Source organism: Pelodiscus sinensis, chromosome 15 (genome assembly GCF_049634645.1).
Source record: "Pelodiscus sinensis isolate JC-2024 chromosome 15, ASM4963464v1, whole genome shotgun sequence".
NCBI lineage: Eukaryota > Metazoa > Chordata > Testudines > Trionychidae > Pelodiscus > Pelodiscus sinensis.
Genome location: NC_134725.1, coordinates 25,692,700 through 25,718,795, shown reverse-complemented (window position 1 = coordinate 25,718,795; position 26,096 = coordinate 25,692,700). Strand labels below are relative to the sequence as shown.

The 26,096-nt window shown below is 44.8% G+C and overlaps 1 protein-coding gene across 6 annotated transcripts in view; it reads left to right on the top strand.

Annotated features, from left to right (window-relative positions):
• Positions 1–26,096, top strand: part of PIWIL1 (piwi like RNA-mediated gene silencing 1) — a 124,899-nt gene that overhangs the window by 15,656 nt on the left and 83,147 nt on the right. For all 6 annotated transcript variants that reach the window (XM_075898455.1, XM_075898450.1, XM_075898452.1 and 3 more), the window contains 6 exons: positions 250–375; positions 5,388–5,602; positions 13,948–14,069; positions 15,100–15,180; positions 21,850–22,047; positions 23,276–23,387. In XM_075898455.1, the coding sequence (XP_075754570.1) occupies positions 250–375; positions 5,388–5,602; positions 13,948–14,069; positions 15,100–15,180; positions 21,850–22,047; positions 23,276–23,387 (854 nt within the window). The remainder of the gene's footprint in view (positions 1–249; positions 376–5,387; positions 5,603–13,947; positions 14,070–15,099; positions 15,181–21,849; positions 22,048–23,275; positions 23,388–26,096) is intronic.

The window sequence follows — 26,096 nt, the reverse complement described above, 5'->3', positions numbered from 1 at the left end:
ATCGCAAATACCTACAGATATTGACAGATGTAATCACTTGTTTTGAGAGTTGAAGCAACATTTAGGCTTCTGCATATTGATTGTGCTTTGGGAAATGCTCTGACTTCTGTTCCAGGATTCAATTCTTAGCGTCACAAACAAAAGAGTGCTGATATTTCACATTGTAACGAATTAATATACATCATGATAAAACTAACCTATTCTCTTTCTCTTCTCCCTCCCCCCCCCCCCCCAAAAAAAAAATTCTAGGACTTGAGATTTCAGCTGGTTTTCAGGAACTGTCATTAGGAGACAGGGGTGGACATCGTCGAGATTTCCATGATCTTGGGGTAAATACTCGGCAAGCAATAGAACATGTTAGAGAGTCAAAAACAGGTACGTAACAACTATATTGTGGCTTCAAATAAACTACATTTCTATGAGCAAATTGTATATTTGCCATTAGCTTTGTCTCCGCAGTTGTCAGGGCAGGATTATTTGCATTTCAGTAGTACATAGAAGAGTAAATCAGGCACCAGGCAACAGGGATTATTTAAAATTTTAAATGTTTCAGCAGGAAGAAGATATTGTTCATTTGAGGATACCTTTGTTGGCTCAATTACTTTGCATTTATCAACATTCAAATTCATCTGCCGTTTTGTTGCCCAATCACCTAATCCTTCTGAAGCTCTTCACGGTCTACTTTGGACTTAACTCTCTTGAGCAGTTGGATATCATCTGTAGTTTTGCCACCTCTCTGTTTTCCCCTTTCTCCAGATCATTTATGAATTTGTTAAATAGGATTGGTCCCAGTACAGAACCCTTATGGGACACTTTTCATTACCTCTTCATTCTGAAAACCAACCATTTATTCCTATCCTTTGCTATCTTGTAACAAGCTCTCAATACATGAGGACTTTCGCCTTACAGTGGATGAGAAGCTGGATATGAGTCAACAGTGTGGCCTTGTAGCCAAGAAGGCTAATGGCATATTAGGTTGCATTAAGAGGAGCATTGCCATCAGATCCAGAGATGTCATTATTCCCCTTTATTCGGCTTTGGTGAGGCCACATCTAGAGTATTGTGTCCAGTTTTGGGCCCCCCACTACAAAAAGGATGTGGACGCATTGGAGAGAGTCCAGCGGAAGGCAACCAAAATGATTAGGGGGCTGGAGCATATGACTTATGAGGAGAGGCTGAGGGACTTGGGTCTGTTTAGTCTGCAGAAGCAAAGAGTGAGGGGGGATTTGATAGCAGCCTTCAACTTCCTGAAGGGAGGCTCCAAAGAGGATGGAGAGAGGCTGTTCTCAGTCGTGACTGATGGCAGAACAAGGAGCAGTGGTCTCAAGTTGTGGTGGGAGAGGTCCAGGTTGGATATTAGGAAAAACTATTTCAGTAGGAGGGTGGTGAAGCACTGGAATGGGTTACCTAGGGAAGTAGTGGAGTCTCCATCCGTAGAGGTGTTTAAGTCTCAGCTTGACAAAGCTCTGGCCGGGTTGATTTAGTTGGAATTGGTCCTGCCTAGAGCAGGGAGCGGGACTTCTGAGGTCTCTTCCAGTTCTATGATTTTATGATGACAGCCTACTTTGCTTAAGAGCCTTCAGTGAAGGGACCTCGTCAAAGTCTTTCTGAAAATATAAGTACACGATCTAATAGATTCCTCTTATCCACATATTTAACTCCCTTATTATTCTACTAGACTAGCCAATTAGCCCTTCATAAAATGGGATTTTTCAGGTCTCTTCTCCACATCGGTCGTCTTTCCTGAGCCTCTGGTCAGTGTCTCTCTGTTTTTCCTCCTCTTCCTGCCTCCCCCCCCCCCCCTCCCCCAGCTCTCATCCCCTTCCTGCCTCTCACTCGAGGGACCGCGGAGCCCAAACGACTGTTTGGCCTCCACACTCCCCATGCTGCTTGGGGAGCACGGAGCCCAAATGGTCGCTTGTGCCACTTGCTCCCATGCAGCGGCCTGGCTGAGTGGCGTAGAAGTCAGCCGAGCACCAAGGTGGGAGATGAAGGGGGACGAGGTGGTGACGTTCACGGCCAGGGGGTGGAGCCTGGAGCCGCTGTCACGCCGCATGTCACCACCTCGCCCCCTTCCCCTCCCGCCATGGCGCTCTGCTGACTTCTGCGCTGCTCAGCCAGGCTGCCACGTGGGAACAAGTGGAGCAAGCTGCCATTTGGGCCCTGCACTCCCCATGCAGCACAGGCTGCCCAGAGGGAACAGCCAGCATTTCAGTGCTACAGACTCTCAGACACTTGGCTACTATACATATGATTAGTAAGACATGATTTGCCTTTACAGAAACCATGTAGACTTCCCCCCAAAATTGTTTCATCTATGACTAGCAATCCTGTTCTTTACGTAGTTTCAACCAATCTGTCTGATACTGAAGTTAGACTTATCGGTCTGTCAAGGCTTTTTCCCCACTCTGGCACGATAAATGCAGAAGTGGAGGCATGCAAAAGTACCCCAAACCTTATGTTTCCAGGCTTTGGTATAACCCCCCCTCCCCCAAATCTTATAAACCTAGATTTTGGGGATAAAAATCCACTGCCACCACCCAAGTTATAAGGAAACTAGGAAAGAAATCACTTGGGGAAATCTCTGTCCTAATGTAAAACCAAGGCGCGCACACAAATTAACCAATACTAGGTTAATAAAAAGAGAGAGAACTTTTATCATCACCACAATACTCCTGTTACAAGCATAATAACTAGATGGAAAAGTCACCAATTAATAAAGTCATAGGGAATTCCACCATCGGCCAAAGCTTAGTTAAAAGGAGAGAGAACCCCATTTTTAAATGCACAGACATCAGATTACTATTTCCAAACCATAAAACAATAAAACCTAATAGATTTATCTAAACTTTGCCCTATGTACAGATAGTGAAGAGTCTTTTCTTGGAGAAAGAGACATGTCTGTCTCCCTCAGTATCTGGAGAGAAACTGCTCTAGGGTCAAAGGAGGGAAAAACCAAAAATTCCTTTGTCCCGATTTGAAAATCCTATTTGCATTTCTATTGGCTGCCGGCTACCTGGTTTTGGTACAGTTAACCCCTTAGTCCCCAGGCTGGTGGCCATCTCATGATCATGACAGTCTTAATTGCCAGGATCCCCTCTAGAGCCTTTTAAAAAATTGGTGTTAATTTTCTTAGGGATGTGTAAGGTTAATCAGTAAGCATCACACTTAATGTGTAATGCTTGCCGGTTCCGGTGCTACCTGCCTGCCACGGGCAGGGGTCTGCTCCTGTCCTGTGGGGTCAGGTGCATACTGTGATGCAGCCTGGTGTGGTGGGGGAGGGGGTAAGGGTGAGCTACCCCCCTTAATTGATTAACCAATTAACTGGGATTTTACATACCTACATTAGCTGTTCTCCAGTCATTTGGTACAGAAAATGATTTAAAGGATACCACAATTAGAAATTCTGCAATTTCACATATGAGTTCTGTTAGAGAAGAAACAGGTGACCCAGGAGTGGATGGGGTAAATGGAACTGCTTCATTGCATTTTAACCTCAGACCCGCAACACATCATTCCAAGTAACAGCAAATTGGCATTGATTACAACCTTTTATCTATTTTAGTATGTTAAATCACATGTCTATCACTATTTTCCCTAAAACAGTATTTAGCAATATTATCTCCTACACAATAAATATTAATAAGCAGGTGATATTATTATGCCCGCCCCTAATTACTGTTTACAGAATTTCTAAACACTGTTCTATGCTACAGACTTTCCAAATCAGCAGGTTACAGAGATTATAAGAAAAGTAATCCCGAAATATTTTATACAGAGCCAGTGAGGGAAAGTAAAAGACACAACAAAGAAGAGCAGTAGCATGCTTATCTAGTTGTCTAGGCTGCAGAAATGAAGGGAAAGAGTATATTTATACATCAGAAAGGATAATATCTGCTTTGGCTGGACCCTAATCTGTCTTTTCAAATTGCAGAAACAAAGGCAAAAATAAGATTAAGGGCAGTGCCTGCCATCCTTCACCACTAATCTGTAGCCATCCCAGACCCCTATTAAGTTTTACACATCCCAGCAAGTTCTTTCAGAACTCTTGAGTGAATGCCATTTGGTCCTGGTAACTTGTTACTGTTTAGTTTTATCAATTTGGTTTCAAATCATCCTCCTAATGACACCTTAATCTGGGAGAGTTCTTTAGCTTTGTCACCCAAAGAATGCCTTAGGTTTGGGAATCTCCCTCACATCTTCAGCTGTAAAGACAGATGCAAATAATTCATTTAGCTTCTCTGCAATGACCATATCATCCTTGAATGCTCTCTTAACTTTCTGTTAATTATGCATTGCTTCTTGAGCGCTTCTCTTCTTTCCTTGGTGGTAATAGGCAGTTTGAGGCTGCACTGGTGGTCCACATTTTCTCCTTGAAGCAGATTTATGGAGGGCTTTACGCTGTTGGCAGTAACTTATCTGTTAGTGGTGGTCATCTTGATTATGTTGTGGGTTTTTCTCTTAAGCTCTAGAGAAGCATAAATAAACTATATATTTTGGAAGGAAAATTGGCTTTGTTTTAGTGAGTCTGAAATCAAATGCAGCAACAGAAACCGATGTAAGGAAATATTACTTAAATGCATCAGGTATTTGTATTGAGTTGAATAGTCAGAGTTTAGTACATGCAAAAATAATTTGGCATCTTGAATGGATGAAAATACACACAGCTACACGGATTATTCCACAAAGCACAAATGTCATCAAACAATTAATTGCTTCAGGTAAGGAAGAGACATCCATTATGACATGTTTTAATTGTTTACAGCAGGGATGGAGAACCTAAGGCCTGTGGGCTGGATGTGACCCCTGGATTTCCATGCATTGGAGCTTCAGGGCCCCCCTGCCTGCCCACTACCCCACCATGGGGCTGGAGCATACAAAATCTACTAGCCTGGGCCCCCTTAGGCTCTGGTGTCTGAGGGGAGTGTGGGGAGTTACTTCCTCCCTTTCAGTTGAGCCCATGTCAATAAAGGGTTTGTTTGGGATTTCCCCTCCTCTCCCTCCAACTTGTGTGCAGACCCGGACTGATTTTTCTGTGGGTCATTGGCCCCCAACCCAATAAACCCCTGGTTTATAGGAACTTTAGCATCTTTTTCTAAAGCATCCACAGTATACCTTTGCTGACAGACTACCGAGCTAGATGCTGTTGTTGTTTTTGTATAACTCATCTTCAGTAGTGATAGGATTATAGACTCTCTGAAAATTTGACCGTGGCAGTCACCCACTGGATGCACCTGAACGGATTTGTGAGATTTCCATTGTTAGTAACATTGAAAAAGTTTCACGGTTGTTTTGGAATCTGTGGTTCACTACTTAAAAGTTGCAGAATTGCTGAAATCCTTTAAACTGTAAAACTTAATTTAGTAATGATGTTTTTCTCTTTTTAGGTACTTCAGGTACTACGATAAGATTGAGTACGAACCATTTTCGGTTGATCTCTCGTCCACAGTGGGCTTTATATCAATACCATGTTGACTATAATCCTCAAGTGGAAGCTCGCCGTCTTCGCTCAGCTTTGCTCTTTCAGCATGAACAACCAATTGGGAAGACACATGCATTTGATGGAACAATGTTGTTCTTACCCAAAAAGCTAGAAAATAAGGTGCGTGTAAATGGTGCTAGATTCTATTTGAGTTTTATTTTTGCCTATTGCTTTCATTCTGTTTGGGGGTGAAATTGGATGGAGCATGAACAGTCTTGTTATAAAATATGCAGCTTTTAATTTTTAGGCTCAAATTACAGGAGTTAATTATTCGACTTGAAGTATGAGAACTGATGGGCTAATCAAACTCAAATCATAGTAGTCCTCACCCAGATTCTTCAAGCTCAAATAATCCCATATATCTGTGTGGGAATAATGAAATTTAGTCAAAACTCCTCTTGTGACTTCTAATATGTATAGAAGTTTGAAGGTACTGAATAAAAAGAATGACTGCTCTGGTGCCTGTTCAGCCTACAAGCCTGGGCTTCTGGTAATAAGCAAAAAATTTACTTACACTTAGCATTAAGTCACCTTCTTCTAAACACAGCTCTCAAACAGCGTTCCCTCTAAGCTGCTTGGCAGCACAGCTTCACAGATAAATCAGCTCTGTCCAGTCAGAGGTTCAGGGCTCTGTGGGCATGGCTGATCAGTCAGCTCCCTGCATTCAATCACCTGTAAGCTGTGCTGCTGTGTACCTTACAGGGAACACTGCCTGATTTGTGGTCACAGCCATTGTAATGTGAAGGTCCTTGTATCCACTTTCTTAGAGATGCCCAAGGTATAAACCGACAAAAGACTTTACATATCCTTAAAACTCTAGTACAACTTTATTACCAAGCACTGTCTTATGCATCAAGTCAGCCTGAACAGGCAAGTAAGGGGCATAAGTCCCCAAGTCAGAGATAGTTATTTGTTCCTGTCTCAGCAGTCATCTAAGTAGCAGATTTGACTTCTGGAGCGGAATTCCAGTTGTTCAAAACCTGTTTGGGAAGCAATTGTACCATTGCAACAGAGTTTGGAATACTATTACCTTAGATCACTGATTCTAGATATAGATTTGGGATATACATCTTAATTTCAGTCTCTCCCATTCACCAGCTATATTCAGGGACTCACATTCATCAGCTAGCATGGTTTCAAGAAGTGCAGTCTCTTAAGCGTGGTGGTGTATAAGGGGGGGGTGGCACCTCAATATGCACATCAAGGAAAAGGGGTTTTAAATTTGATTTAAGAAAGGGTTAAGGCCTATGCTATATCTGAGACACCCAAACATCTTAATAAAAAAGATAAAAGTTCTTGGCCTCTATCATTCCTTCCTTTAACCTGAATGACAAACTTGCTGTCTTCAGTTTGCTGGACACTTACTTTCATGTCGACATTCTACTCTGCCACAGACAATTCCTTATTCACAATAAGGGAAAATTATCATTATCTCTATAGACTTTTATCATTCAGACTATCATTAACACCTCAAGCTAAGTGCTTAGACATACTAGTAATTTTTCTGAACCGTGTGAGAATCCACGAATTCCCTTATCTTGATGATTGGTCCATCCATCGCTGCTTCTGTCAAGAAGTCACAGGGAACACTTGGTAGATCCAGTGTTTTCAGTAGTTTGGATCTGAAAAAAAAAAAGTGTCAATCTCTGAAAGGGATTTGTCCTAGTGCCAAGACTGGAATTCGTCAGCTTTTTACAGCTTGTTAACTGCAACCACTTATCTTCCTCAGAGATTTTGATCCCTCATGTCTGTATTAGTTTACAGTCTCATTTTTTGACAACATGGGTTGTTTGGATATATGGGGCATCCTGCCCATGTGTGATTCTAAATGCCAATCAACATCAGCAGTGTGCAAAGAAGGTTGAAGTTTCTATGTTGTCCAAGCAGATATTATTTGAATATGCTAATTCACATACTAGTGGAAGTCTTATTAAACTGATCAATGAGTTGAAGATGTTCACAGCTGGGATGATATATTTTCTTTTTAAACCTCCTCTGTTTTTTAAAAGAAAGACATTAGTGGCAGCACTTCAGCGCAAGTTGGAGAGACTTCAGTGATCTACTTACTATAGGCCTTTTGGAGAGCAGCAACTTGGTAGTTTCTTCACACCGTCATAAAACACATTGTTGTACAGGTTTGGCAAATAGATACAATTCCCAAATTTGGTTTGTTTGTTCATCGAGTGTTATCCCTGTGGGTGCTCCACTCAGATCTCAGTGTGTCCATGTGCCAGAGATGCACATAGCAGCCCTTTTCCCCTTTTTGTCCCCCCCTCCTCCCCAGAGCTTGTGGAATGCGCATGCGACGCAAGTCCCATCAGTTTATTTTCAACCATCCCTGGCTACAGATGGAGTTCACAGTAGTGCTCTTTTTCCTGACAAGAAAAATTGACATCCTCTATTTTTAGTTTTACATTATAATTTTGTTTAGTTTGACCTTTTTCAACATTGACTTGGCTGGGGGGAGGAAAAAAAAAGCAGCAGCCACCCCAGCTTTTTTTCGCCGCAACAATGCTGGGTTCCCCCAGCTTAAAAAAATGTGATTCCTGCAGATACTCGATGCCGATCTCACATGGCCATGCTTCATTTGTCAGAAGACTGGGGAGTCTCATGGGGCACAGAAGTGCCCTCATTGCCTGAATAGGATGGCAAGGGGAAGAAGAGATTGCAAAACGCGGCTCAAAACTATTCTCTGGACAAAGTCTCTTCAATTACCAAGAGACAAACCAGAGCAGGTGCAGGCACAGCAAAAACCCTTGGGTAGGGCAGCTTCATGACCCCGCAAAGGCTCTCAAACCAAAGGCTCTCAAACCCTGGCATGCTTCCTGTCCAAGCACCCTAGAGCCTCTCATCCCCCAGTGCCATCAGTCTCTGGTACTGCAGAAAAACGCGAGTCAATGCCAGCCAGGAGAGCTGAGGCACAAAGTAAAACCACCAGATCAACTAATGCCACTGAGGCAGCAGCTTCAGATAAGCTGTCTGTGCCTGCTCCAATGAGCTCCCTCTGTACCCAATCTGGCTGGGCAGTGTGATTTTTTTTTTTTTTTTTTTTTGACTGCCCCATGGAACTACAGCATAAGAAAGTGCTACCCAAAACGCGGCACCTATAAAACTCTCCTCAGTCTTATACAAGAGGAGTAACTGGCTAATCATGTTCCATAGTGCAAAGATACACTAACACTTCACAGAGTAGCCACCACTCACATACAGTGCTCTCCCTAATATTTGATTATGGTAGCGGGCATAAGAGCAGGCTCTCATCAAGCCACTCCTCTCCTTCTTCATTGCTAGCTTCCTGGCATTCATACAGGGCAGCTCCCGCCTCACTGGAGCCCCTGGAATACATGGTAAGATCTGACAGTGGTCCTCTCATATTTACCATTCAAGGTGCACAGCCTCCACATCCCAGCAATTCTGCACCTTTAGGCGCTCACCCATAATCTCTGCACACTATTCACTTGTTCGCCCGCCCTCAGTAATTTCTCAAGTGAGTTCCAGTGAGCATGACAACTTACCTCAGTCAGATTCAGAGAGTCCCTCACATGAACCCAGATCCAGGCAGGACAAAGCTGTATTCCAGATCTCGCCTTCTCCTCCGGTAGATGACCTGAAATATTTTCAGGAATTTTTCAAATGGGTAGCACAACCACAGGACATTACATTACAAGAGGTGCAGGACAAACAATACAAATTACTCACCGTATTATAACCCTCAGTGTCCTCAAAGATAGCTTTATCCATCAACAAAGGTATCCTTGAACCTTTGGATGCTTTGTGGTAAAATCCAGCCTCTGTTTCGTTTACAAACCAGACAATGGACAGAAACTATTTCATCCTTGGAAAGAATATGGACTTTCTATTTGCCCCCCTTCAGCCAAATTCACTGGTGGTGGACTCTGTGAAACACAATTTAAATCTATGTCCTGTGACAAACAACACAAATGGCTAGACACCTTGGGCCACGAAGTGTACTCTTCTGCCACACTTCAGGGCTGTATATTTAATTATATAGCACTATTGGCTAATTACAATCATGGCAGTTATGCCAAATTACAAGATTTGCTACAGGACCTCCCTGAAAACAAGCAACCTCCCCTCCAATCCGTTGTTAAGGAGGGTTTATCAATAGCTAAAATATCTCTTCAGGCCGCTATGGATGTTGCAGATACCGCAGCTAGAGCCACAGCTGTAGTAATGTGCAGGGCCTTGTGGCTTCAGTCGTAAGGGTACAAGCAAGGGTGGAGGATCTCCCCTTTGACAGGTGACAGTTGTTTGCTAAAAATATAGATGAGATCCTATACTCTGAGGGATTCTCATATGACACGATGAGAATGGACACCCCTTCCAATCAGAAGTGTAAATACACTCCCTACCAAAAAATGAGGGATAATAATTACAACTATTACAGGCAGCAGCAGACGCCATATGATAACAGGACTAAGCAATTCCCTAATAGGAAGAATCAGCAAAACCAGTCCTCCACAAATCAGTCCACCTCTAACAAGCAGCGAATTTGGTCTGTGGTCTGAGTGACCACACCATAAATCCAGTGCAGTCCAATGTCATCTTTGGTCATCGCCTGAGATCTTTCTACCAACAGTGGGCCCAAATTACCACAGACAATTGAGTCATAGAAATGATCATTAATTATAATGATACAATCCCCTTTACTTCCATGCCCCATATCCTACCCCATCCCTCTTCAGGGACCCCTCTCACGAGCTCGTTATGGGCAGAGGTGCAAAAGCTACTTACCTTAGCAGCAACACATCATTATCAATACAGTGTCTTCCCCCTTGGCCTCTCTAAAGCCCCTTGAGTATTTGCAAACATCCTAGCCATAGTCACAGCCTTTCTGAGAAAACAAAATGTCACTATCTTCCCTTTCCTAGATGATTGTCTAAGCAAAGGCCCTACCTATCAGCAAACTACTATCATGACAGCTATTACCAGGGAATGTTTTTCCTGACTTTGCAAATGATACAGTTCATTGGCGCATTGCTAGAATCAGTGACAGCAAGAGCCTACCTCCTGCCAGAAAGATTCAGGGCAATTTGCGACCTCGTTCAACAGGTCAGACAGGTCCCCTTCTCCATGGTCCGGATGTGCCTTCAGTTATTGGGGCATATGACAGCCACGCTGTTTCTGGTCTTTTTTGCAAGGCAGCATATGTGTTGCCTACAATATTGGTTCGCAATCAACTATATACCATCCTGACACAGCCTGGCAAAGCACCTCTCTCTTCCTCCACCAATACTGCAGTCCCTCCAGTGGTGGGCATCTCCGAAAAACCTCCTCGTCGGTATACCCTTTCACTGACCAGACCTTTCAGTTTCTATAACAGATGCATCACTTGTGGGCTGGGGAGTCCATTGTGGTGCAGCGTCAATACAGAATACATCGGCCTAACACGAGAGAAACTTTCACATCAATATCTTAGAGCTCAGGGCCATTAACAAGTTGCACTCACTTCTTTCCCCTGATAATGGGCAAGACTATCCGTGTCCTCATGGAGAACACACCGTCTGTGTTTTATGTCAACTGGCAGAGGTGTGCCCGATCATGCTTTCTGTTTGAGGCAGTCAGATTCTGGAACTGGTGCATCAGGAACCAGCTATCCCCAACGACCATGTACATACCAGGGCAACAGACTGCGAGAGCCAATAAACTGAGCAGACATTACTCAGATCAGCACAAGTGGGAGATCAATACCAATGTCCTCCTTTCAATCTTCTGCAAATGGGTCTTTCCAACTATAGATCACTTTGAAACACCTCACAACCACAAATGCCACAGATTCTGCTCTCGGGCAGGACTAGGCAAGAGATCAGAAGGGGATCTCTTCACCATCTACTGGATAGCTCCCCTACTTTATGCCTTTCCACCAATCCCGCTTATCGCCAGATTGATCAACAAGGTCTGATCAGATCAGGCCACAGTAATGTTAATAGTCCCAGCCTGGCTGAGAGCGCCTTGGTTCCCTTATCTACACTGCCTGTGATGGATTAACCTATCCCTCTCCTGGCGGTGCTGAATTTCCTCACACAGCACCACAACAAAATCTTGAAACTCATGGTGTAGTTTCTCCATGGTTCCAGAATGAAGAACTCACCTGTTCAGACAGGGTCAAATAAGTTCTTTTTAAACAGTCGGCGTCCCTCCATGAGAAGTGCCTATCAAAACAAATGGATGCGTTTTTCAACAATGGTGCATGATGCGTAAATTGCATCCCACCACAGTCCCCATACCTACCTTTCTCGACTACCCCATGGAACTTAGCGACATGGGCCTCTCCATCAGCTCTGTCCGGGTCCACCTGGCGGTGATCATGGCCTTCCATGATCCGGTTGATGGCTTCTCTCTCTTCGCACATCCCATGGTGAAGCATTTTCTCACAGGTTTATAGAAAATGCATCCAAGCCTCCGCCCTGGTGCTACCGTGGGACCTGAATTTGGTCCCTGACATGCTCACCAGGCCACTAGCCACTCTTTGAGCCACTAGCCACTACGCCACCACAATCCCTGTCTACAAAAGTGGCATTCATAGTGGCAGTAACATCAGCAAGAAGGCTAGGAGAAATCGCAGCCATCATGACAGACTCTCCTTTCACTACATTTATGAGGGATAAAGACATACTTAGACCTCACTCCAAGTTCTTCCCTAAGGTTATATCCAGCTTCCATGTAAATTAATCCATTTACTTATCTGCCTATTTCCCTAAACCTCACGCTTCCCCCAAGGATGCTATATTACATACACTGGATGCAAGGAGGGCAATTGTGTTCTACCTTGATAGAACTAGAGCAACCAGGAAATCGGAGAGGCTCTTTGTTGCATGGTCAAGACCATGCACAGGAACAGCAGTTTCTGCACAGCACCTATCCAAGTGGATTGCAGGCTGCATACACACCCTTTATAAACTTAGGGGCAGACAGCCACCGCAGCCCATCAGGGCTCATTCCACACGTGCGATGGCCTCTACAACGGCCTTCCTGAACAGTGAACTATTGGCAGACATTTGTAGAGCAGCCACATAGTCCTCACACCATACTTTTGCTCAACACTATGGGGCTAATACCCTCCACATGTCTAGCAGATGTGGTCCTTCCTTCTTCCACTTAGACTCCAGTGCCCACCTCCATCGGGCAGGTACTGCTACGGAGTCACCTGAGAGGAGCACCCACAGGGACACCACTTGATGAAGTTACTCACCCTGTGTAGTAACATTGGTTCTTTGAGATGTGTGTCCCTGTGGGTGCTCCACTACCCTCCCATCCTCGCCTCTGCTTGGAGTTTACAGGGACTTCAGGTAGAAAAGGAACAGACGGGACTTGCAACTTGCGCATTTCACAGGCTTCGGCGGGCTGCTGTGTGCACAGATGTGGCATGAGGGGCACTGCTACCAAAAATCTCAGCTTTCCATCACAGGCACACACTGAGACCTGAATAGAGTACCCACAGAGTTACACATCTTGAAGAACCAATGTTACTGCACAGTGTGAGTAACTTCTTTATCCTTGGTCAAGTAGCCTAAGAGCACCCACTGCTATTTTAATTACTGTTTGTCAATGTAAAGTGAAATATGTGTGTGGTGTGTACATATATATTTCACAACCTGTTTTCTCCCCACTACTCAATCTAATTACTCCTGGAGTCTGAAGTCAAAGAATAGAGGTGGGTTTGTAGTAGCCCTGCTCATTTATATCCTCAACTGGACACATGAGGATATGCATCTCCAACAGTACCAGTTTGAGTGTGCATACGTAAAAAGTGAAATATATATGCACCCATTTCTCCCAACTACCATAGTTACTGTCTGAGTAACTTTCTTTTCTTCGTTAAGAGGATGTCGTAAGCCAAGTCCTGCTCTTAAGGCTGGAGCAAGATGGATGGGGAAGAGTAGAATCAGATGTAGGGAAGGAAGCAAATAAGATGGGCATTCTGACACATTAAGGTGTAATCTTGGCAGACTGATCATTCCTAGCTTCAATCTAAGGATTTTGAGTTAGTCTTATACTACCTCTGTTGAACTTCTGTGATCCGGGGTTCTTAGGTCTGGCAATATCCATGGTCCAGCAGGACAAGAGAGTCCCAGCAGGAGAGGTTGCCAGTGGAGCTCGTGGGACAACAGTCTCCAGGATGGCCAGGAGCTCTGGTGGCACTGCTGCAGGGCTGGTGGGGCTGCTAAGAGCTCCAGGGGGAACTGGGAGGTTGGGGAGAGGAGGCTAGTGCGTAGGCTGGTGCACTCCCTCCCTCCAAGCTTCCCCTGGTCAGGCAAACTCCCTCGTCCAGGTACTATAGGTGCCAGACCAGGGGAGGTCCAACTTATATTACTGTGTTGAGATTTGCAGAGCAGTCTTGTGGGGATAAAGCATTAAAATTAATGGAATACAGAGCTACATATTCTAGACTGCTTTGAAAAATTGTCATAACTCCTCTTCAAATAAATGTTCCCTTTTTTTAGGTTACTGAAGTGTTCAGTCGGACCCGAAATGGAGAAAATATTAAGATTACTATCACCTTGACCAATGAGCTGCCACCTACTTCACCTACATGCCTGCAGTTTTACAATATTATTTTTAGAAGGTTAGCTTTTTGCTTTACAGTTCTTATCTTTCTTACAGCCAATTGAAAAGTTGGCTTTAATTTTCAGGAATGGGAAAGAGTAGCTTCCAGTCTCTTGGCAAATATTAAACTTTTTATCTTCTCTGTGATGGCTGAAGGAAAATGGTGGCCATCTAACCAGTATGGATACTACGGTTTGGCAAATAATTAGATATATTTATTGTCATGCCAATATAGAAGTAGTCTGTTTCAGAGTGAAGAATAACAAATAGCCTCAGGTGTTAATACAGTACTGGTTCGGAGCCCTTCAAACAATCTTTGTTCTTCTGTGGGTATTAGCTTTTTCTTAAAGGCATGGGTGGCAGCGCAGGACCTGTGAAACTAGTATGTTTCTGTTTCTGACCTGGTCTTTGCTCATTTTGCTGCCTTGGGCTTCTTACCTTCATCTGAAGAGGGACCTACTGAGGCCACTGTCAGGAGGCATGTGATTCAGTCTGTGATAGAGGGGATTTGTTCTTGATTAATTTTATTACATGAACTGATTAAGTAATACCCAAACAGATTGTAAGCATTTATTTAAAGTTCTCATGGATACCAAACTGTACATCGACATACACTTGAATTTCTTTAATTCAGCAACCCTGATAAACAGTGTATGACAGACTAAAGATTTTTCTGGGCCTGCGAGGGTGCAGTGGTGTCTGGGCGTGAGTGGATGATGTTGAGTTACTTACCTGCCACTCTGATCCTGGGGGCATAGCTGGCTGTGCATTTTCTGCTGCTCCCAAGCCTCACCCACTGATGTTTTGGGAGCGTTGGGGAAAACCCTCAAGGGAAGTGGCATTATGCCAAGCTGCTTCCTCCTGCATACCACGGGTGTTTCCAGATTGTGGATACCCAGAGTATGGAGCTTTAAGTGTATTCTATCTTAATATAGCGAAAGAAAGGCATGTAACTGTAAATGCAGGCCTTTATAATATTTTAAATGTTTTAATAAACTAAATGGTACTATCATTTGCCAAGTACTCATTCTTTTCTAACTTCTTTTTAGGCTTTTGAAATTAATGAACTTGCAGCAAATTGGACGTAATTATTATAATCCAAATGACCCAATCAGCATCCCCAATCACAGGTTAGAAAATGGGACGACAAGTCTTGTAAGGAAGAAAAGATCTTTTGATAGGACTTCAATGATTTATCATGTATTAAAATGATTTTTTCAGTTTGATCACTCATGTACCTAATTTATAGTTCCTTCTGACTTTGTGGGGCATAGATAAAATCTGAGTTTTTCTACATCTGACCTCGAATGTACTACTTAAGCAGCTGAGTAAAATAGTCTCTCATCTGTGTATACTAAGGCTTATTTTCAACTGAAATGGAGCCCCTTTGAGTGTTTTCTTACAACCTGCTACATAGGCAGCAAAAGATTTAACATTCTAATAGCAAACAAGACCAGTGTATAAAATAGTGATATTTTAAGCATTTGTTTTCAAGTTACTTTCATTAGATGATTTTGTAGTCATAGAGCTAGATCTTGAGATGCTCCTTCTTCTTCGGGTAGTCCCCGTGGGTGCTCCACGTCTGGTGTCGGGCTCGCCCCGGCGCCGCGAATCGGAGGCTTCCCAAAGCTGTGTTTGGCTGGACCGCACATGCGCGAAGGCTCGAGGCCGTTCGCGCCTTTCCTCTCAGAGTGCGGTCCAGCCCCTGCTTCAGTTCCTCTCAGCCGCCTCTGGCCACGGACGGAGCTCTCTCCTCTCCTCTCCTCAGAGTACCTCAGCAATCTGAAGGTAACACATATACCACGAACTGAGTGGTGTGCGGGCAAGAGCACTCAAGCGGCAAAATGCCGGGTTCTCCGGGTTTAAAAAGTGCTCCCTCTGCCAAGAGGCTATGCCAGTTTCCGACGGCCATGCCTCCTGTATCAGCTGCCTTGGAGAGGCACACTTGCCACAGCAGTGCACTCATTGTGCCAGTCTGACCTCAAGAGCCCGCAAAGACCGTGAGAGGCGCCCGAAAATGATTCTATTTGACAAGGCACTCGCGCCTCAGGATGCCGGCACCGCTAACCCCACTGCTGATGCAGGGAGGAGACGGGCTCCCTCCCCTGAGACTACCCCTCCTGCGAGGGAAAAACCTCCACTGGCTAGGTCCCTGCCTGTTGCTCCGCAGAAGCGGATAAGCACAGGAGACAAGCCGGGCACCTTCACTCCTCTACCGGCTCTGCACTGGTCTCGGGCTCAAAGAAGCCGGCCGGCACCGCACCGCGCTCCCGACCGGGCATGGCACCGGAGCGTCGTTTAAAGGACTCTGCCCTGCCGGCACCGGCAGTTCAAAAGCAGTCCTCACCACCACGTGCAGCTGCAGCTCCCCCCCCTCCCACCTCAGGAGCTGTCCGCAGCCTCTGTCTCCGCACCGGCAGAGCTCCAGCCTGAATTAACAGCTCCCCTTGCTCCGCAGGTCGCTGTCCCTTCAGCACCAACCTCTGTACGTTCAGAGCTGCCTCCCCCGGCACCGAGGAAGGCAAGCTCAAAATCCTGCAGGCATGCATCTTCTCCTCTGCCTGCTCCTACAGCTTCACCCGGACCATCCCTTCAGCACCGTTCTCCTGTACCTCACTCTGCCAGGGATCAAAACATTCGAGCCCGCAGGAGTTTGTCATCCTATTATCACTAAGGCGTTCTCGTTCGCGCTCTCCTTCGCGATGTTCTCGCTCTCTGGTGCATTCACCACACCGTGCATATTACGTCAGGCATGCTAGTGTCACCTCTTCACGACACTCATCCCCACGGTATTGGGACCATAATTATGGACATTATGATGGACCCTATTATTATGTCTCAACTCATCACAGCCACTCCCGCTCCCATCGGAGGTCTCCGTGCTCCTGTCGCTCGGTTAGTCCATCTTCTCATCATGATCGGTCAAGGCCGCGAGCACCATCTCATGCTCCACCCCCTCCAAAAAGTCCAGATCCGCAGCAAAACCATTCGGACCCTGAAGAGGGGCACATTTCGGATGCGGAAACAGACATGCCTGCAAATGTGTGCTCTTCATCTCATGCACCAAATGATGCTGTGACCCAGGTGATACCTCACCACCAGATGACCTTAAGGAATTCCAGGACCTTTTTAAGTGGGTGGCACGAAGTCAGGAGGTTCAGCTGTCTGAAGCACAGGTGAAGCAGCATAAGCTACTGAAAAATCTGCATCCCCAGCAACGACGCAAGATTGCACTCCCAATTGATGAGGCAATTTTGGATGTGGCTCACGAGATCTGGCAGACTCCCACAACGATCTTCCCTACTAGCAGAAGAGCAGATAAGAGATATTTTGTCTCATCTAAAGACATGGATTTTCTTTTCAATCATCCTCAACCCAACTCCTTAATAGTGGATGCAGTCCACCATAAGAGCAAGGCTTCTCACTTCAAAACCGCACTCCCGGATAAGGACACAAGAAAGCTTGACTTCTTTGGACGCAAGATTTATTCGTCATCGACCCTAATGCTTAGGATCGCAAATTATGCTGCCCTTCTCTCGAATCACAATTTCGACAATTATGCCAAGTTACCTGACCTAATGCAACACCTTAAAGATACTAAGAAACCTCTGCTGAAGGCGATTGTCCAGGAGGGATATTCTGCATGTAGGACATCGCTCCACATTGCCCTCGAGGTCGCGGATACGGCAGCTCGAGCCATGGCAACAGGTATCGCCATGCGCAGAGCCTCTTGGCTAATGGCAGCAGGAGCACCAAAGGAGCTCCAGAGCAAAGTCAAAGATCTCCCATTTGATCGTAAGAGATTATTTGCTACTTCAACCGACGATGTTCTGCATACTGGTAAGGACTCATTCACCACTCTGCAAACTCTGGGGATGTATACACTCCCCTTTAAGCGTAGGCGCTACTATCCATTTCAAAGGAGATATGACTATTCATTTCAGAAACATCAGCAGCGTGCTCCCGAACAGTCTCGATTCTGACAGCATCCGCAACGCAAGCGCCAGCAGTTCAATCGTGCGCCAGCCCGGGCTAATGCCAAACAGCAAATTTGACTCATGTGTCGAGGACACAAACACATCTTCAGTGCTCATAGTAGAAAAACCCACCACCACCCTTCTCTTTCACGACTGCCTCAAGCCATATTATCACCAGTGGCGCGACATCACCTCAGACCACTGGGTCTTGGAAGTAATAAAGTCAGGTTTCATGATACCTTTCATCTCCATACCTCCCACCACTCCACCCACCCCGTCCCTCTTCAGGGACCCATCACACGAGACTCAGCTCCAGCATGAAGTACGTCATCTTCTTGCTATAGGAGCCATAGAACTAGTTCCCTCAAGATTCAGGAACAGAGGGTTTTACTCCCGGTATTTCCTCGTCCCCAAAAAATCCGGAGGGTGGAGACCTATTCTCGATCTGAGGCATTTAAACCGATACATCAAGAAGCAGCGTTTCAAAATGGTCACATTAAACAAAATTATACCGTCACTGAGCAAGGAAGATTGGTTCGGGGTCCTCGATTTACAGGACGCGTATTTTCACATCACTATTCACATAGCACACAGGCGCTTCCTCCGTTTTGTAGTGGGGCAGGAACACTAACAATACAGAGTGCTGCCCTTTGGCCTCGTCTCAGCTCCCAGAGCTTTCTCCAAAACACTTGCAGTAGTTGCTGCGCATCTTCGCAAGGTAGGGGTTTCCATTTGCCCCTACATAGACGACTGCTTGCTCAAAGGCCACACTCGCTCGGAAGCTCGCCACATGCTCACAGTAACGAGGAGTCTCTTTAGTTCCCTCGGTCCAATTATAAACATGGAGAAATCACGTCTAGAGCCGGCCCAGACTCTCACATTTATAGGAGCTCGCCTCGACTCACGGTCAGTTCGGGTCTACTTACCTGCAGACCGTTTCCAAATCATATGCGATCTAGTTCACACAGTATCGCTCTCCCCGATACTTCCCATACGTACTCACCTTCAGCTGTTGGGTCATATGGCAGCCACCACGATGGTGGTCCGCCACGCATGACTGCATTTCCGATGCCTCCAACAGTGGCTGACCTTGGTATACAAAACCGCCAAACGCAGCATCCAAAAGTGAGTGACGTTGCCTATCCATGTTCGGAATTCCCTTCGATGGTGGACCGAGCCCAACAACATGTTGATGGGCATTCCCTTTCACCAACCTCAGCCTTCGAAGCAGATAACAACAGATGCCTCACTCACCAGCTGGGGTGCGCATATGGACAAGTATACTATCCAGGGTTGATGGTCCAATACAGAAATGATGCTCCACATCAACGTATTGGAGCTCAGAGCAATCTTTCATGCCTGCAGACATTTCAAACTTCACACACAGAGCGCAGTTACCAGGATCCTTACGGACAACATCGCTGCAATGTACTATTGTCAACAGGCAGGGCGGTGCCAGATCCCACTCCCTCTGTGCAGAGGCGGTTCGCCTGTGGTCCTGGTGCAACCGAAACGACATCACTATCATAGCTTCGTATCTGCCAGGGGTGAACAATTCCATCGCGGACTCGCTGAGCAGATACTTCCCACATGACCACGAATAGGAGATCCGCACGGACGTGCTCCTATCTATCCTCCACTGTTGGGGTCGAACCGCCATAGACCTCTTTGCCACTTCTGCCAATGCGAAATGCAAGGTCTATTGTTCCAGAGCAGAGATTGGCTCACACTCCCTGGGGGACGCGTTCCTCCTACATTGGGGCACGGTACCTTTGTATGCGTTTCCTCCTGTGGCTCTAATTCCAAGAGTACTGGAGAAAGTTGTCCTCGACAAAGCCCGAATCTTACTGATAGCACCAGCCTGGCTCTGGCAAGCCTGGTACTCCACGCTCCTACAGCTCTCGATTCGAACGCCTTACCGTCTCCCTCTTCTCCCGGACCTCTTAATGCAGCAGAGCAGATCCCTTCGCCATCCGAAATTGCTCACCCTCCATCTGACTGCATGGAGGCTGGATGGTTCAACACGTCGGAGACCCTTTGTTCAGATCAAGTGAGACGAGTTCTGCTCAATAGCAGAAGAGATTCCACAAGAAAAACATATCTCGCAAAGTGGTCTCGCTTTACGCACTGATGTGACACTAAAGGGTTGTACCCCTCTGTCTCACCATTGCAGGCTGTTCTGGACTATGTTTTGCACCTTCATACATCAGGTATCTCCATACCATCACTTAAAGTTCATCTAGCAGCAATTACGGTGTTCCACCGCCCGGTCGATGGCCGGTCGGTTTTCGCCCACCCCATTACGAAGAGGTTTCTCAAGGGCCTCCTCAATCGCAACCCTCCACGTAGACCTTCACCTCCTGGGTGGAACCTCGACCTCGTGCTAGATACGTTGACACGGCCACCATTTGAACCGCTAGCAACTACATCTCTTCAACTACTTACGTCCAAGGTTGTTTTTCTTATTGCTATAATGTCCGCACTCAGGGTGAGTGAGATAGCAGCTCTTACAGCATCTCCCCCATATACGATCTTTCATAAGGACTCGGTGATTCTTCGGTCGCACCCGACCTTTCTTCCAAAAGTCTGCTCGGACTTCCACATTAACGAGCCAGTGGTCTTGCCTTCTTTCTGTCCTAAACCTCACGCTTCTCCTCAAGAGGCTCTGTTGCACATGCTGGATGCTCGCCGAGCCCTAGCATTTTATATTGATAGAACTCGTGATATTCGAAAGACAGACCGTCTTTTTATATCTGTTGCGGATCAGTTTGGAGGTCGTCCACTCTCTGCACAGTGCATTTCCAAGCTGATTGTCGCTTGCATTACCACCTGTTATAATCTGTGTAACAAACCCCTCCCATCACAACCTAGAGCACACTCCCCCGTGCAATGGCTACCTCGACGGCCTTCCTGAAAGGAGTCCCTATGCGCGACATCTGCCGGGCAGCTACTTGGTCGTCAAACGTCACTTTCATGAGACATTACGCAATTCAGCAACACTCCACCTCAGACTCCGCTGTAGCCTCGGCAGTGCTCCAACGCTGCCGTAAAATGGATCCCGTAGCGCAACCTTAGCTCGGACCACTGCTCCGGAGTCACCAGACGTGGAGCACCCACGGGGACTACCCGAAGAAGAAGTTACTCACTTCGTGCAGTAACGATGGTTCTTCGAGGTGTGTCCCCGTGGGTGCTCCACGACCCGCCCTCCTCCCCGCTACGGAATCTCGTTTGTTTCTCTCGTTTCAGATGAGGCGGTGAGAGGAACTGAAGCGGGGGCTGGACCGCACTCTGAGAGGAAAGGCGCGAACGGCCTCGAGCCCTCGCGCATGTGCAGTCCAGCCAAACACAGCTTTGGGAAGCCTCTGATTCGCGGCGCCGGGGCGAGCCCGACACCAGACGTGGAGCACCCACGGGGACACACCTCGAAGAACCATCGTTACTGCACGAAGTGAGTAACTTCTTCTTTCAGTTCATCTTATGTTGCTGCATCAACAAAGTAGCAGTCTTGCAATTTAAATAGATCAAATATATGTATATAAAAGGTTCTCTAAAGTGAATATAAATGTCTCCACCAATTGCTTTTCCACCATAAAATGAATTTGCTTTGGTGAGTTTATTGTAACTTGAACCTGGAATATTTGAGTTCCAGGTGCCATAGGGCAATATTTAAATTAAAACAAATGTCTGTTTGACGTTTTTAAACTAATAATCTTTAATTTGGGGTTTTGTAAACTTAATATTAGTTTCTATAGAACAAAATGGTAGCAGTCTTGGATATATGAAAAGTCAGTTTCAGTTTTAAAATATTCTGTTTTCCAACAGGTTGATGGTTTGGCCAGGCTTCACTACTTCTATTCTCCAGTATGAGACAAACATCATGTTGTGTACGGATGTGAGCCATAAAGTTCTGCGCAGTGAAACCGTGTTGGATTTTATGTACACTCTATATCAGCAGGTTGAAGAACAAAGATTTAGAGAAACCTGTGCTAAGGAGCTGATAGGGCTAATTGTTCTTACAAAGTAAGGTGATTTTTTTTTTGTTAAAAAGGATACTAAACTGTGACCTCTATTGCTGTTTTCTGACTGAAGCACAGACAGTATTTAGGTGCTTAGAGATGCAGATAAAGGCTTTGTTGGATTTTCAGACATCTTACTTGTTAGGTACTTAGGGAGATTTTCAGAACACCCTATTTATGGGCACATCTAGACTACGCAGAATGGTCAAAATAGGACATGCAAATTCCGTGGCTTTTTCGGTGAACCCCCCCTCAAAAAATGAGGCTTATGTGGCTTTTTGACAAGGGGGAGTTTGCTGAAAAAGCTGCGATCTAAACTAATTTCACTTTCGAAAGCTGCGATGGGAAGAAGATATGCAAATTCCCACGGCATTTGCATGTCCTCTTTTGACCGTTCCGCGTAGTCTAGATACACCCTATGTGTTTAGACACCTAAATAACTTGAAAAATCTGATATTTTAGAAGTCATAATCTTGGGAAACAAGTTATCTTATGATGAAAATCCCAAAACAATTGTAACTATAGCAGATGCAGTGTGTATATTTACTGTGCAAATCTTGCTGGGGTCTTAGGACTAAATGTACTATATTTTAAGCATTTAGAAAAATGTCTATATGTATCGCTGGTACTCAATGACACTGCAACAGTTCTAACTTCATTAGTATTGTAGCTAATAGATAATGTATTTCATATAATGTAAATAAGCTTCAAATAGTCTACCCAGCCTTACCAATTTAAGCTGGTTTTAGGGTTTAATGTGGACAAACAGGACTTTTAAAGCCCAGGATGAAACCTGGTATCCTTATGGTAGATGCAGTCTCCCTTATGTTGAGCCCACCTCTTTACCCTGTCTGTCTGGGGTGTTAAAATTTTGCAGGGGACATGAGAAGGCATGAAACCAAAAAAGCTTCTTTTTGTCTTTGTCCCTTTCTCAAATTAATGCTAACAACTTTGTTAAACCATATGAAATTCAATGTGTATATATACTTAAAATCAATTTTCTATTTATTCTAACATGTCAAACAGCTTTTGAAACTAGAGTGTATTCATTGTAATCTGAATGCAGAAGTTACAATCAGCAACCAAGTAACAATGTCTATTAAATTTTTAGAGTACCTAATACTTCCTCTATTTCGCACAGTTTTCCACAAACTGTTTCTATGGATGTGAGAATAAGTTATTGCTATCTGCATGCAAAAAATCAGAAGATTTTTTAAAATTATTTTATTCAGGTATAACAACAAAACATACAGAGTTGATGATATTGACTGGGATTCCAATCCGAAATGCACCTTTAGGAAAACAGATGGTTCTGAAATCAGCTTTGTAGACTACTACAAAATGGTATGAAATAAGTAAAAATGTTGTTTTTATTCTCCTTATTAGTTTTTATTTGACTTCAGAGCATTCATCTGTGGATAACTACTACTAATTCGTTAACATTCTATCAGAGAACTACATGGTAACATTTTTTACTTTCAGGAGTTGGTTGTTTTATATAACCATGCTTCAAAGTGATTTCTAGCTGTACAGGTTGAACCTCTCTAGTCTAGCACTCGCTAGTCCAACATCATCTGTGGTCCAACATGATTTTAGTTAACCAGCTGTTAGAACATAAGAATGGCCGTGCTGGGTCAGACCAAAGGTCCATCTAGCCCAGTATCCTGTCTGCCGACAGTGGCCAGCACCAAGTGCCCCAGAGAGGGTGGACCGAAGACAATGATTAAGCGATTTGTCTCCTGCCATCCTTCTCCAGCCTCTGACAAACAGAGGCCAGGGACACCAGTTCTGTCCCCTGGCTAATAGCCTTCTATGGACCTCCATTAAATTATCTAGCTTCTCTTTAAACACTGTTATAGTCCTAGCCTTCACAGCCTCCTCTGGCAAGGAGTTCCACAGGTTGACTACACGCCGTGTGAAGAAGAACTTTCTTTTATTAGTTTTAAACCTGCTACCCATTAATTTCATTTGGTGTCCTCTAGTTCTTCTATTATGGGAACTAATAAATAACTTTTCTTTATCGGCCCTCTCCACACCACTCATGATTTTATAGACCTCTATCATATCCCCCCTCAGTCTCCTCTTTTCTAAACTGAAGATTCCCAGTCGCTTTAACCTCTCCTCATATGGGACCCGTTCCAAACCCCTAATAATTTTAGTTGCCCTTTTCTGAACCCTTTCCAAGGCCAAAATATCTTTTTTGAGGTGAGGAGACCACATCTGTACACAGTATTCAAGATGTGTGCGTACCATAGTTTTATACAGGGGCAGTAAGATATTTTGTGTCTTATTTTCTATCCCTTTCTTAATAATTCCTAGCATCCTATTTGCCTTTTTGACCGCCCCTGCACAGTGTGTGGAAGTTATCAGAGAACTAATCACGATAACTCCAAGATCTCTTTCTTTATTTGTCATAGCCAAATTAGCCCTCATCATACTGTACCTATAGTTGGGGTTATTTTTCCCGATGTGCATTACTTTACACTTATCCACATTCATTTCATTTGCCATTTTGTTGTCCAGTCACTCAGTTTGGTGAGATCTTTTTGGAGTCCCTCACAGTCTGCTTCTGTCTTGACTATCCTAAACAGTTTTGTATCATGCACAAACTTTACCACCTCACTGCTTACCCCTTTCTCCAGATCATTTATGAATAAGTTGAAAAGGATTGGTCCCAGGATAGACCTTTGGGGGACACCACTAGTTACCCCTCTCCATACTGAAAATTTACCATTTATTCCTACCTTTTGTTTCCTGTCTTTTAACCAGTTCTCAGTCCAAGAAAGGACCTTCCCTCTTATCCCATGGCCATGTAATTTACACAAGAGCCTTTGGTGAGGGACCTTGTCAAAGGCTTTCTGAAAATCTAAGTATACTATATCTACTGGATCCCCCTTGTCTGCATGTTTGTTAACCACTTCAAAGAACTCTAATACATTAGTAAGACATGATTTCCCTGTTCACTTATAATGGGTGTGGCCAAATTTCCCGTGGTTCCATAAAGTTTGTTTACAGACACAAGTCTTGGCTTTTGGTGTTCTGTGCTGTTAGTTAGCTCTAATTTATCCAGAAATGTCTTTGTCCAGTAAGCACTGGAAGGGTTGCTAATGCTGCTGCACAATATTGACCTCTTGTGCTTGGGCAAATTCTCTGGTTGGGTGCAGGTTAGGTTCCAAGGGTGCCGAACTAGAACAGGTTCAACTTTGTACATGTTTTTAGAAATGTCTTTAGCCATACACCTACGGTTATGACTGGTCCTTGTGAGTATAACTGTCCCTCCTAGCATACCTCTTCCTTTCTGTTTGAGAAACAATCACATTTCATGCACATTCAGTTGTCCTGGGCCAACTAAATTCGGATCTTGCTGTAAGTTATGATAAGAGGAAGCTGCATACCAAATTTGGTGGTCCTAAATTTTACAGTTCAGGAGGAGTTCTTGAACAAACAGACTCATGGACAGACACACAGATGCACAAACTCTCTCAAATGTATACTAAGTAAGCTATATAATTGATCTCGGGTACATTTTAAATAGCATGTCATGAAGTATTTTAAAAATCCTGTTAACTTTTAAAAAAAGGTTTTATTCCTCTTCAGGTGATGTTCCCATGGATGCTTCACTGTTGATGATGGATCATCTCTGGAGCCATAGTTCGGAGCTTTTCTTTAGCAGTTGTCAGATAGGCCACACGTGCGTGGAAGGCACCTTGTGCGATAGGCAGTTTGGCACCTCGCGCACAGCCCCACCATCCCCCTTCAGTTCCTCGCTAACCGCCCTGGGTCACAGACAGAGCTCGTATCTCGCCTCAGGTGTCTATTCTCCTCATGCAGCGATACAGGGTTTTTCCCCCCTGCCTCTGTTATCAATTTTCAGTGTTTCTCATTTAGTTACTCGTTGCTCATTGCTTGTTCTACAAAAATAAAAAAAATGGAATCTTTAGTAGAAGCCCAGCAAGCAGCCACTGCATACTGTGCCAGGCTTTCCAGGGTTTAAAAAGTGCCAGAAATGCAATGATCCCATGCCTGTTTCTGGTGTTCACAATTTGTGCATGT